Source organism: Phycodurus eques, chromosome 7 (assembly GCF_024500275.1).
Source record: "Phycodurus eques isolate BA_2022a chromosome 7, UOR_Pequ_1.1, whole genome shotgun sequence".
Taxonomy (NCBI): Eukaryota; Metazoa; Chordata; class Actinopteri; order Syngnathiformes; family Syngnathidae; genus Phycodurus; species Phycodurus eques.
In genome coordinates, this window is record NC_084531.1 from 29,840,544 (window position 1) to 29,852,667 (window position 12,124).

At 44.5% G+C, this 12,124-nt stretch overlaps 1 protein-coding gene across 2 annotated transcripts; it reads left to right on the forward strand.

Moving 5' to 3' along the window:
- Positions 1-348: 348 nt before the first annotated feature.
- On the forward strand, positions 349-8,795 carry nek8 (NIMA-related kinase 8). 2 transcript variants are annotated; one of them, XM_061681262.1, is made up of 15 exons: positions 350-471; positions 1,125-1,330; positions 1,588-1,820; positions 3,008-3,139; positions 3,217-3,425; positions 3,876-3,955; positions 4,050-4,225; positions 4,362-4,509; positions 4,647-4,723; positions 5,228-5,345; positions 5,418-5,568; positions 5,869-6,032; positions 6,913-7,065; positions 7,768-7,926; positions 8,708-8,795. In XM_061681262.1, the coding sequence occupies exons 1-15, from the start codon at positions 425-427 to the stop codon at positions 8,734-8,736; spliced, it is 2,082 nt and encodes a 693-aa protein (XP_061537246.1). In that variant the 5' UTR covers positions 350-424; the 3' UTR covers positions 8,737-8,795. The 2 variants fall into 2 exon arrangements, with proteins under 2 accessions (XP_061537247.1, XP_061537246.1); XM_061681263.1 differs by lacking the exons at positions 7,768-7,926; positions 8,708-8,795 and having other exon boundaries at positions 349-471; positions 6,803-7,004.
- Positions 8,796-12,124: the final 3,329 nt, after the last annotated feature.

Here is a 12,124-nt window from a genome sequence, read left to right on the forward strand (position 1 = left end):
CCTAAAAATAAGTAAGCTTAAGCGTAACATTTGTTCGAAAGAATCACTTTTTTACATATTATTTTTATATTATTATATAATAATAATATAAAAATAATATGTACTAATATCATTATATATTATTTTACACAATATTTGTATTGCAACAAAGCATGACATAATAATACTGAATTACAATTCATTATTTTTAAAACAATGTGAATATGCAAATACATGAGTGTGTCAACATAAGCGCGGAAAAGGGAAATGCAATTGTCTGTAGTATAACGATGTCAAATAAAAACAAACTACACACAATAAACCAGCCCCGAGAGGAATGAGCTTGTCTGCGCTTCGCCTGTTTTGATCCTCGACGCTTCCCGTGGCCACGGGCTCAGGTTGCCAAGGGAGACGGCGGAAGTGTTTGATCGCCGCCTCCGCCGAGATGGAGAAATATGAGAAAATCAAAGTTGTGGGAAGAGGAGCATTCGGGTGAACCGAACGGCGTTTAAAGCTACTATTCACGCTTGTCTTAGTCCTCACACTCTTTATTTGAGTATTCACAGAACGAGAGTAGACGTGTAAAAGTCCACGCAGTTGAGTCGAAAAGGCTCGGCTGCTAACTGCTAGCTTGTTTTGACGACATATGGATGAGAAACACTTCTTAATATGATTTACACGTCTTCTACATCGTTGAAAGCGTTTTTTTTTAAAACGGTGTTTGCCAACTTATTTTCACTCGTATTTTCATTAAGACTACAACTCGCCATCGAAACAAACGACACACTGGACGCAAAGCTAATCTCATCAGTGAACTTCTTTTTGTGATGTACTTCATATGTTATTGGAACATTAGAATATGGATGGATGGATGGATGGATGTTTCACATTATTTCATGTCATACACAGGGTTGACACCCGTCGGTTTACACAAAAAGAAATAATGTGGAAAAACGTTTTAAAATTACATATTTTTTCCTGGCATCCATCCCTTGCTGACTTTCTTCCTTCAGAACAGCCTTTTATTCTTGCATCTTTCCACGCTTTTCTGCCTTCCTTTCGGGCCTTCCTGCCAAATTCCCATCTGGACTTTTGACGACCGTCGCTTCAAAAGCTTGTTAATCGACACCCGAACTGTCCGTCAGGATCGTCCACCTGTGTCGCCGGCGCAGCGACGGCGGCTTGGTGATCCTGAAGGAGATCCCAGTGGAGCAGATGTCCCGGGACGAGCGCCTGGCCGCTCAGAACGAGTGTCAGGTGCTGAAGCTGCTCAACCACCCCAATATCATCGAGTACTACGAGAACTTTCTGGAGGACAAGGCGCTCATGATCGCCATGGAGTACGCGCCGGGTAAGCTAACGAGAAGTACGGCCGACACGGCGTTCCGTCGTGAGTGGATAGTCCCAAAAAGTCACAGGAGGGCTGCCGTTTTGGGTCGCAGCCGCCATTTTGGGGCTCGATGACTCTCGGCCGCGCCTACGAATTCGTCTTCAATTCTGCCCCCGAAGCCAGTTTGACTCGGGCGTGGGCGGAACTCGCCACCGAAGTCTTCTCGGCTTGACGTGACTCTTAATAGCTCTAAATAGGATTTTTATGTTGACATGCAGGCGGCACCCTGGCTGATTACATCCAGAAGCGCTGCAACTCTCTGCTGGATGAGGACACCATCCTTCACTTCTTTGTGCAGATCCTGCTGGCCCTGTACCACGTGCACAACAAGCTCATCCTGCACAGGGACCTCAAGACGCAGAATATTCTGCTGGACAAGCACCAGATGATCGTCAAGATCGGTGACTTCGGCATCTCCAAAATCCTCGTCAGCAAAAGCAAAGCGTACACAGTGAGTGAGCAGCAGTATGCGTGACGCCATTCTGCCAAGGAGTGGCAGGGCGGGGGGGAAAAAAGAAAAAAAACAACGAAATAAAAGTTGCAATCTTCTGAGAATTTTTAGAGATTTAAAAAAAAAAAAAAATCTTTCAAGAATAGACATAACTTTTCCCATATAAAGGTGATATTACTGCAAAAATCGTACGAGAATAGTCTTTTTCCAAAAAGTGATGATACGACAAGACGATTTTCTTCAGCAATAAATGTGTATTTTATTTATTTTTATTTTTTTAATGAAAATGTTAAAAATATTACCTTTGTGTATCGAAAAAACAAAGTTGTGTATTGTTGAGAAAAAAAGTCATCATTTTGTTGAACATTTTTGGGAAACAAGTTATGTTAAAAGAATTAAACAAAAATATATTAAATTGATATTATTGAGAGAATAAAGTTGTATTTTTATAATATTGATTTTCTTTCTTCTATTCATATTTTTTTTGCGAAAAAAGTTGTGCATTGTCATAATTTGTGTCAGTGAAATTTTTTGGGAAGAGAAGTTCAAGTGTTAAGAATAATTATTTTTCCAAGATAAGTGATAAAACGTTTTTTTTTCAAGAGAATTATGTTTTTTTTTGGTCTTATTTTTCTTAAAACGGACTTAGTTTTTGTTGTGTGTAAGTAGTTGTAATATTACGAGAATAAAGTTAACATTTCCTGTGAAAAAAAGATGTATAGTTTTGAAAAAAAAAAAGGATAGTTCTCAGTTGTAAAAATGACTTTTAATCCCGTCAATGCAAGCTCTTCCTCCAAAATTCAGACTTTATTCTTGAGAAAAAAAAAAAAAAAAAAAAAAAAAAAAAGGGGGCTTTATTCTCGTACTATTGCAACTGTTTTCATTAAAGAATTTAATTTCGTCTCAAGAAAAAAGTATTATATATTTTTTAAACTTCATTCTTGTCGTATTATCACTTTTTATCTCGGAAAACAAATAAGACTTTATTCTTGTGAGATTACTTTCTCCTTGAAAAAATATAAGATGCAAACTTGTTTCTTGACGGAAATCCAACTTCTGTGAATATTATTCTTGTGATAGTCTTCGAATGATCGTCGCTTCCTTTCAGTGTGGCGCGAATATGCCGCGGTCCAATTCCGTGCCATATATTTCCTCACGAAGTCATCGGAGTGTTTCTCCCCCGGCAGGTGGTCGGGACACCGTGCTACATCTCTCCAGAGCTGTGCGAGGGAAAGCCGTACAACCAGAAGAGCGACATCTGGGCTCTGGGCTGCGTGCTGTACGAGCTGGCGAGCCTGAAGAGAGCCTTTGAAGCCGCCGTAAGAAAGCGTCCCCGATCTTGAATGGCGCTCAGAAGAGCGACGGCGAGAAAAATCTGGAGAGCTTGTCGTTTCAGAATCTCCCCGCCCTGGTGCTGAAGATCATGAGCGGCACCTTCGCCCCCATCTCGGACCGCTACAGCCCCGAGCTGCGTCAGCTCATCCTCAACATGCTCAACCTGGATCCCTCCAAGCGGCCTCAACTCAACGAAATCACGGCGCTCCCGATCTGCATACGTCCGCTGCTCAATCTCTGCACGGACATCGGCAACGTCAAGATGCGCAGGTGACCGACTTTTGGGGAGCCAGTTCGCCGAGAAACATGAAATGTGCTGTACGTGTCTGTAATGAGCGGACCCACAAAAAAGCTTCAAGAAGCCGTGCCTGACATGACACAAGGAAGTCCGCCATTTTGATTGGAGCTGCGCTTAACAACCAAACTGTTTTATCCGAGAAATTCTGCAAGACTGCGCAAATCTTCCTTATTTTATATACGTTGACTTTTTACTCCGTTTATAATAAAGATGTACATGTTTTCAATACTGTACGATATTTATATTAACGTTAAAAGTTCTACAACCCCATGAAAAACAATCGCTATAAACCGCAAACTTCCACGCCACGACAGACAAGTTGATTCATTCCGCAAAAAATAGCCGGGGGAACACTGTAATTCCAAAAAAAAAACAAAAAACTACTCCGAATCCCACTGCTAGTTAAAATGTCTTCTGTCCAGGATCGAGAAACCGCTGTCCACTGTGCAGACCGGTCCGCAAGGCAGAACTGGAGGGAGAGTGCCAACCGGCAGGTCCAGAGGTAGCAAACAACAAAGGAAAAATCTGCAAAGACGCGAATTTGCCGGCGCTGAAGCACGAATGTGCGAAACACTTCAACTCCTTCATTGAAACAGACGGCTGCGGCGCGGGCAAGCTGCACTCCCTCCCGCTGTCGTCGGTGTACACGTGGGGCAGCGGCATCTCCGCCCCGCTGCGTCTGCCCATGCTCAACACCGAGGTGCTGCAGGTGTCGCTGGGGCGCACGCAGAAGATGGGCGTGACCAAGTCGGGCCGCCTCATCACCTGGGAGGTACGCCGGCGCACGTTACAGTCGGTAACTCCCCCCTCGCGCACCTGGCGACCTGACCGCCGCGCACCTACCAACTCGCCCTCGGTGTTCTTGTCGGGAAACATTTAGTAAGTCGTCGTTTGCGATGTCGCGGCAGGCGCCTTCGGTGGCGTCCGCCGAGGTCAGTCTGCCCGGCGCGGTGGAGCAGATGCAGCCGCAGTTCATCTCACGCTTCCTGGAGGGTCAGTCCGGGGTCACCATCAAGTCCGTTTCCTGCGGCGACCTCTTCACCACCTGCATGACAGGTGAAGAGTCAAGAATGGACTAGAAATAGGCTAATGGCAAGGCAGGGCCAAATTTCGTTATATGACGCACGTCAGACACGTTTACATCAAAGAGCAAATCGTTTCAGTCCAGCGCTGTGTCATGACGTCTTTTGCAGACAGAGGCATCATCATGACCTTTGGAAGTGGAAGCAACGGTTGCCTCGGTCACGGGAACTTCAACGACGTCACACAGGTACTCGCCATATATCCACGCGTATGTAGGCTAGATGTTCGATGCTGCAATGCCAAAGTTAAGTTTGATCCGGATGTGATCCAGATTACATTCGACTTGGAAAAATCCCATTTAACACGTTTCTCATCAGTTCAGATGGGAATTTGAGATACCAATGTAAACCTTTTAAGTCGCTAGAAGGTAGAATCCCATTTGTATTCTAGATCCAAGGGAACATGTTTGGATGATTTAATCTGTTATCAGTATCGGAGCAAACGATTCAAGTGATTTGGAATGAAAACATGACGGAGCCCAAAAGTCTCTGCTGTGTGTTTTCCCCTGGATTGTCAACATTTTTCTTGATTCTGCATCTTTGCTTTTGCTTTTTTAACTGAATTGGACACTTCCAGTGGTTATAACCGCACCAGCACCTCTATTACCGCTGACGTGTTGAACCAGTTTGACTCTGGAAAAAAAAAAAGCGCATTTGCCAAACGAACCTCTCTGCTCCGTTCCTCCACTCAGCCCAAGATCGTGGAGGCGCTCCTCGGCTACGAGCTGGTGCAGGTGTCGTGCGGCGCGTCCCACGTTCTCGCCGTGACCAACGAACGAGAAGTATTCGCCTGGGGAAGAGGAGACAACGGTAAGCATTTCCGGCGGACGTACTTGTGAGAACCGCTCACGGGTTGACGACGCCATCTCTTGCGGCCGCCAGGTCGCCTCGGCCTGGGCGCCCAGGACACCCACAACTGTCCCCGGCAGGTGTGTTTGCCCACCCACTTTGAACCCCAGAAGGTTCTGTGCGGCGTGGACTGCTCCATGATCATCAGCGCTGGGAACAGAATTGTGGCATGTGGGAGCAACAGGTGATACATTGGAGGGCTGGGAAGTAACCAAGTACAAATACTTCTTACTCCGATGGATTTCTCAGATGGGCAGGATTTATTTTTTCCTGATGCCTTTTTACTTTCTCTCCCCGCACATATCTGTACTTTTTCAACGTCTCCGGATGACGGTGTGATGTCAAAAAGACGTGAATAGCTCACTCAATTATATTAACTGTACTTGTAACAAAGTAGGAGTACTTTTGGCCACCTCTTGTTTCATTATATGTGTTAGCGGGCACACATATGTCCTTACGTGAGCGAAGCGCATTTTGGCCTTAGGTTCAACAAGCTCGGTCTGGATAAAATCACGTCCGGCGAGGAGCCGAGTCCCTCCAATCAGGTGGAGGAAGTGCCCTCCTTCGCGCCCGTCCAGTCGGCGCCGCTCAACAAGGAGAAGATTGTCTGCATTGACATCGGCACGGCCCACTCGGTCGCCGTGACAGGTGAAATCCGCGCCATCCTTTGCCCTCCGTTTACACAACTCAAACTCAAATTGACATTTTGAGTTTGAAACTGTCGAGAATTTTCTTCTTTTCTTCTTAAGATTAAATCTGTAAAGTCATTATTTGTTTCAATTGACCCTTTTAAAATTCTCGGGAAATACTACTTTTTACTGTCTTTCTATTTGATCTGTTTAGAATTTAGCAATAAATGACAACTTTTTCTATTTTGAATTGGTTGAGCTCAGTGGCGAACGTTTCACTTGAAGTACCACCTCCAATAATACTGGGCTCCTCATGCACCACCATCTTGACCAACATTAAAATACACGAGCGGAGAGCTTTGATTCCTTAAAAGTATCTTCAATATATCTTTTTGTAAGCTAACGTAACATTATGCACGGATTGCAAATTGAAGAAGAGAAAATGAAAAACTGTCCCAAAACCACAATTCAGTTCAAATGTATTGCACATCAAAGTGAATAAAAAATTGGACGTCAGAAAACAAACATTTCTGAAAGATTAAATGTACTTAAAGGTACTTAAGGGTTCAATAAAAATGAGCTGTACTGGATTCCCAAAAAGTTGAAGCCACCGTGACCCTACGCACAATTTGAGCATTTAATCCGGTGATTATTTTGACGGTGTTGAGAATCACTGGTTTAGATGTAGTTTTATTGTTTATCGGCATTCCCCCATACCGTATGTCGGTATGCTCTTTGCAAAATGATATGACATCATTTATTGCCAATTATTTTTGGGGCACTCCCAAGCTACGTCTCACGGTGCCCTGAGGGTTCAGGGGACGCCGGGTTGAGAAGAAACAGACGTCGCAGGAAGTTTAAAGTGGCGAGGACGGTCACCCTCGGTTCTGCCCCTCCAGAGAGCGGCCAGTGTATCACCTTTGGCAGCAACCAACACGGGCAGATGGGCTGCAGTTCCCGGCGGGGCAGCCGCGCTCCTTACCCGGTGCCCGGCCTCCATGGCATCACCATGGCGGCCTGCGGAGACGCTTTCACCCTGGCCATCAGGTCCGGTGAGTACCGCTACCAATACTTCAATTGAGACTTCGGGTGACTTCCTGGTGAGAAGGTCTCCGGTCTCCGTTTTAGGCATTGAGGTAATCGGGGAGGACGGAGGGGTGCACCCCTTCGAGCGACTTTCATAGAACGAGGGCTGGTCCAATTGATGAAAAATCTGTGGCAATAATGTAAACTCGACAGTTTTTTCCATATGGCTGAAAGTGATTTGTTGCAGATGTGCGCGTGTGTGTGTGTGTGTGTGTATGTATGCGACGTGCGCTCTGCCGGGGGTTACAGATGGCGAAATGTCACATTGTGCCAGTGATTGGCTCCCCCCCGGTGTGAAAGTCAGTAGCGGCCCACCTGCCTGCCTGCAGCTTCTGCCCATCAAGGGTCGCCTTTGTTGGACGACGGAGCCATTGTGCCGCCACTGCAGGGGAGATGGAGCCACTTTTGTGTGTGCGCGCGAGCGCGCGTGCGTGCGTGTGTACATGTCTGTTTTTGGGAACGTGCATCGGATCACACTGCCAATTTGGGAATCAAATGAATGACTGGGACCCTCACGGTAGTTGCCTGCAAAAACTAAGCCAGTGATCTAAATCAAGGCTCGAGTGTGTGTGCTCACTTTCTTACTGCCTTCTGGGAACGCTTGGCACAAAGTGCGCGCGTGCGTGTTCCGCGCCAACCTCTTTTCCTTTCGTCTTCCCTGCCGTCAGATGGCGAGGCGTACACGTGGGGAAAGGGCGCCCGAGGACGCCTGGGAAGGAAAGAGGAGGACTCTGGGATACCGAAACCGGTACAGCTGGACGAGAGCCACCCGTTCACCGTGACGTCGGTGGCTTGTTGTCACGGCAACAGCCTGCTGGCAGTCAAACGTAATATTTTGCCCATTTGCCTTTTTTTTGGAAGGAAGAACCCTGAAAAAAATGAGCGCAGTTTATCATCTCATTACTAATTTAAAACAGCTCCTCCGGGATTCGGCGGGCTTTTTTTGTGATTGTGGCGGCCTGACTTGGTGGCAGCGTTTTCTCTCATTGCGTCACCCCCCCTCGATTTTTTTTCAACTTAATTCAGTCCCCGAATCCAGTTTCACTTAGCAACATAAAAAGTCTCAAAAAGCCACGCCGCAAAAGACCTGACAGGAAGTCAGCCATTTTGGCTTGAAGCGGCCGTTTTCGGCTCATTTCGGCCATTTTCAGGGATCCTTCTCAGACAAACTTGTCACGGCGATTTCTCGAACGTTCAGCCTCCAATGCCAGTCTCTCATAACGACTTGAAATTTGGTGGACGTCTATCATGAGGAGACCCGCAAAAAGGTCTTAAGGAACCTTGACGAAAAACACAGCGGTCGTTTTGGACAGGTGGGACTACTTTTTTCCTCCGAGTCGCAGATTTAGAGAAGATGAAAGCGCATCGCCATTTAATAAGTAATAGATGTTGTTTATAATGCTCGCCGCTGCTGTTTCAAAACGCATTTTGACCTGCAGCATGGGAAGAGAACACAAGGGCCGACATTGACAGTAAAACACAACACAAAAAACCCAATCAATCCATTTAGACTGTCTTGGCTCTTATTATTGGCGTATTGATTGATTGATCATTGGTCACAAGTGTTGTTCCTCATGTCCCATTTCTCCGGTTCCCTGCTTGTTCCAGCTTCGCTCGACGAAGCTGTCCCGAGATGACTGCGTCCAGAAGCCGACCCGGTCCCACTCGGAACATCCCCTCGGGGACCTAACTGGCGCTCGTGCGTCCCCTCAGTTTACACCACCAACGAATAATATGAAAACACCTCCAGGAAATGAGTGGGAGAACATGATGGACAGCTTCCACTCTTCAGGGAAGACTCGGGACGACAAGATGTAGGCGTGTGTCTGTCGGGATTTTGGTTTTATGCCCTGGGAACAGAAAAGGGAAATTCCCGACACTGTTCCCACAAAGGATACACTTGTTCAAAATGTTTTTTTTTTGTGGAGAATTGAGATTGAGGTATCACAAAGGGGTCTCTTACTGGGGTAAATGTGGTGACTCACATTTATATATATGTCAAACCGAGCAAAAGAAAACAAACAAAAAAAAAAGCCCCGACAACACGCAAATACGTCATGTTTTCAAACATAGCTACACGTAATTACATGTGAAATGTTGCTTTCAGAACACATTATTGTACAGAACCAAGAGCTGCAGTGTGCATGCCGCGTCACTAATAACAGGCTGATCAGTTATTCCTGATAACTGCCACCTTGATCAATAGAAATAAAGAGAATGACTCGAAATAATCCAGTCCCAAAACATTTTTGCATATACAATCATATGAGTGGGGACATTTTATTTGAATGTAATGAATGCAATAGACGGGTCTCACCAGTTATTTATGGGGACCACCGCCTTGCACAATACAAACAACCACAAATAATCCACTGTAATCAGAAAAGTTAAGAGTGTGAATGAAAAAAACGGAACGAGGCAAGGGCCACTTTGATATGCTTCAGCTTTTATTGATTTAAAACACTAAAATGCAATCATAAATCCACATCCAGAACCAAAAATGATCAATCTGTGCCCAGCTGACCCGATGATTCCGAGGCGCCCCTGACCAAAATGATGCGTGATCGTTGAAAAACAATTAAGTGAGAGATTGGAACAAATATCTCCTCTTCTGCCTTGCCGCCGAGTGTACAAAGTTAAGTTCTGCGGGCCTCTAAAAATGGACGGCGAGGCCGTAAATGGCCCCGGAGTCATAGTTTGGACACCCCTGGCCTCGCATGACAGAAGCCATCAGGGCGCCGTCCCCGCGGTGACGCCATTGTCCCGCCATTGTTCCGTGCCATGTGCGTGACGAGCCACCAAAAGGCCCGTACGAGTGTAAACCGGTTCCGGGCCCGCCCCCGCAACGCCGCTTAAGCCTTCCCATCAACGACGATGTTTACAACGCGCAGCAGAAAGAACAGTGAAGTGTTTTAAGCTTGTCGTCAGTCGAATGACCCGCGCTGATGCGTGCTGATCCCCGGACGCACTGCTCACATTGTGCTTTATCGGATTTGTCGGTCCAAGCCGGAGGCCGGAAGTACTCGCGCTCGGTGCTGAAGCATAAGCGCAGATACTTTTGTAAATGTAGAACTCTGAAATAAACTCCTTTTAAAGTACAGACTCGCAATTGTACTTAAGTGCAAAAGTAAAAAGTAACGCGTGAATTATTCACATGGACTTCCGGGCTGCGGAGGCTCAATAATTGTTAATGTCAACAAAAGCTTCCGTGTCATTTGACAAGGCAGAGAGAGCCATTGAGAAAACAGGAAATGCCGCGAATGATGATTTTTCTTGAGGGTGTGAAGTTTCAGTCAAAAAGATGTTACGTGAGGTAAACTGCTTAAAAGATGATGTTACGTGCAGTAAATTGCTTCAAAGATGTTATGTGAGGTAAATTGCATAAAAGATGCTCCGTGAGGTAAATTGCTAAAAGGATGATGTTTCCTGAGCTAAATTGCTTAAAAGATGATGTTACGAGAGGTAAATTGCTTAAAAGACGTTCCTGAGGTAAATTGCTTAAAAGATGTCGCGAGGTAAATTGCTTAAAAGTTGATGTTACGAGAGGTAAATTGCTTAAAAGACGTTCCTGAGGTAAATTGCTTAAAAGATGTCGCGAGGTAAATTGCTTAAAAGATGATGTTACGAGAGGTAAATTGCTTAAAAGACGTTCCTGAGGTAAATTGCTTAAAAGATGTCGCGAGGTAAATTGCTTAAAAGATGATGTTACGAGAGGTAAATTGCTTAAAAGACGTTCCTGAGGTAAATTGCTTAAAAGATGTCGCGAGGTAAATTGCTTAAAAGTTGATGTTACGAGAGGTAAATTGCTTAAAAGACGTTCCTGAGGTAAATTGCTTAAAAGATGTCGCGAGGTAAATTGCTTAAAAGATGATGTTACGAGAGGTAAATTGCTTAAAAGACGTTCCTGAGGTAAATTGCTTAAAAGATGTCGCGAGGTAAATTGCTTAAAAGATGATGTTACGAGAGGTAAATTGCTTAAAAGACGTTCCTGAGGTAAATTGCTTAAAAGATGTCGCGAGGTAAATTGCTTAAAAGACGTTCCGTGAGGTAAATTGCTTAAAAGATGATGTTACGAGAGGTAAATTGCTTAAAAGATGTCGCGAGGTAAATTGCTTAAAAGACGTTCCTGAGGTAAATTGCTTAAAAGATGTCGCGAGGTAAATTGCTTAAAAGATGATGTTACGAGAGGTAAATTGCTTAAAAGAAGTTCCTGTGGTAAATTGCTTAAAAGATGTCGCGAGGTAAATTGCTTAAAAGATGATGTTACGAGAGGTAAATTGCTTAAAAGACGTTCCTGAGGTAAATTGCTTAAAAGATGTCGCGAGGTAAATTGCTTAAAAGACGTTCCGTGAGGTAAATTGCTTAAAAGATGTCGCAAAGTAAATTGCTTAAAAGATGATGTTACGAGAGGTAAATTGCTTAAAAGATGTTGCGAGGTAAATTGCTTAAAAGACGTTCCTGAGGTAAATTGCTTAAAAGATGTCGCGAGGTAAATTGCTTAAAAGACGTTCCGTGAGGTAAATTGCTTAAAAGATGTTATGTGAGGTAAATTGCCTGAAAGATGTCGCGATGTAAATTGCATAAAAGATGTTCCGTGAGGTAAATTGCTTAAAAGATGATGTTACGAGAGGTAAATTGCTTAAAAGATGTCGCGAAGTAAATTGCTTAAAAGATGTTACGTTAGGTAAATTGCTTATAGGATGAAGTTGCCTGAGGTAAATTGCTTAAAAGATGATGTTACGAGAGGTAAATTGCTTAAAAGACGTTCCTGAGGTCAATTGCTTAAAAGATGTCGCGAGGTAAATTGCTTAAAAGACGTTCCGTGAGGTAAATTGCTAAAAGGATGATGTTTCCTGAGGTAAATTGCTTAAAAGATGATGTTACGAGAGGTCAATTGCTTAAAAGATGTCGCGAAGTAAATTGCTTAAAAGATGTTACGTTAGGTAAATTGCTTATAGGATGAAGTTTCCTGAGGTCAATTGCTTAAAAGATGATGTTACGAGAGGTCAATTGCTTAAAAGATGT

Excerpts from the sequence above, each read along its gene's own strand:
- nek8 (XM_061681262.1), top strand. The coding sequence starts at position 425 with ATGGAGAAATATGAGAAAATCAAAGTTGTGGGAAGAGGAGCATTCGG. Across the intron at positions 3,140-3,216 it reads AGAGAGCCTTTGAAGCCGCC|AATCTCCCCGCCCTGGTGCT; the intron begins GTAAGAAAGCGT and ends TTGTCGTTTCAG. Across the intron at positions 6,033-6,912 it reads CCACTCGGTCGCCGTGACAG|AGAGCGGCCAGTGTATCACC; the intron begins GTGAAATCCGCG and ends CTGCCCCTCCAG.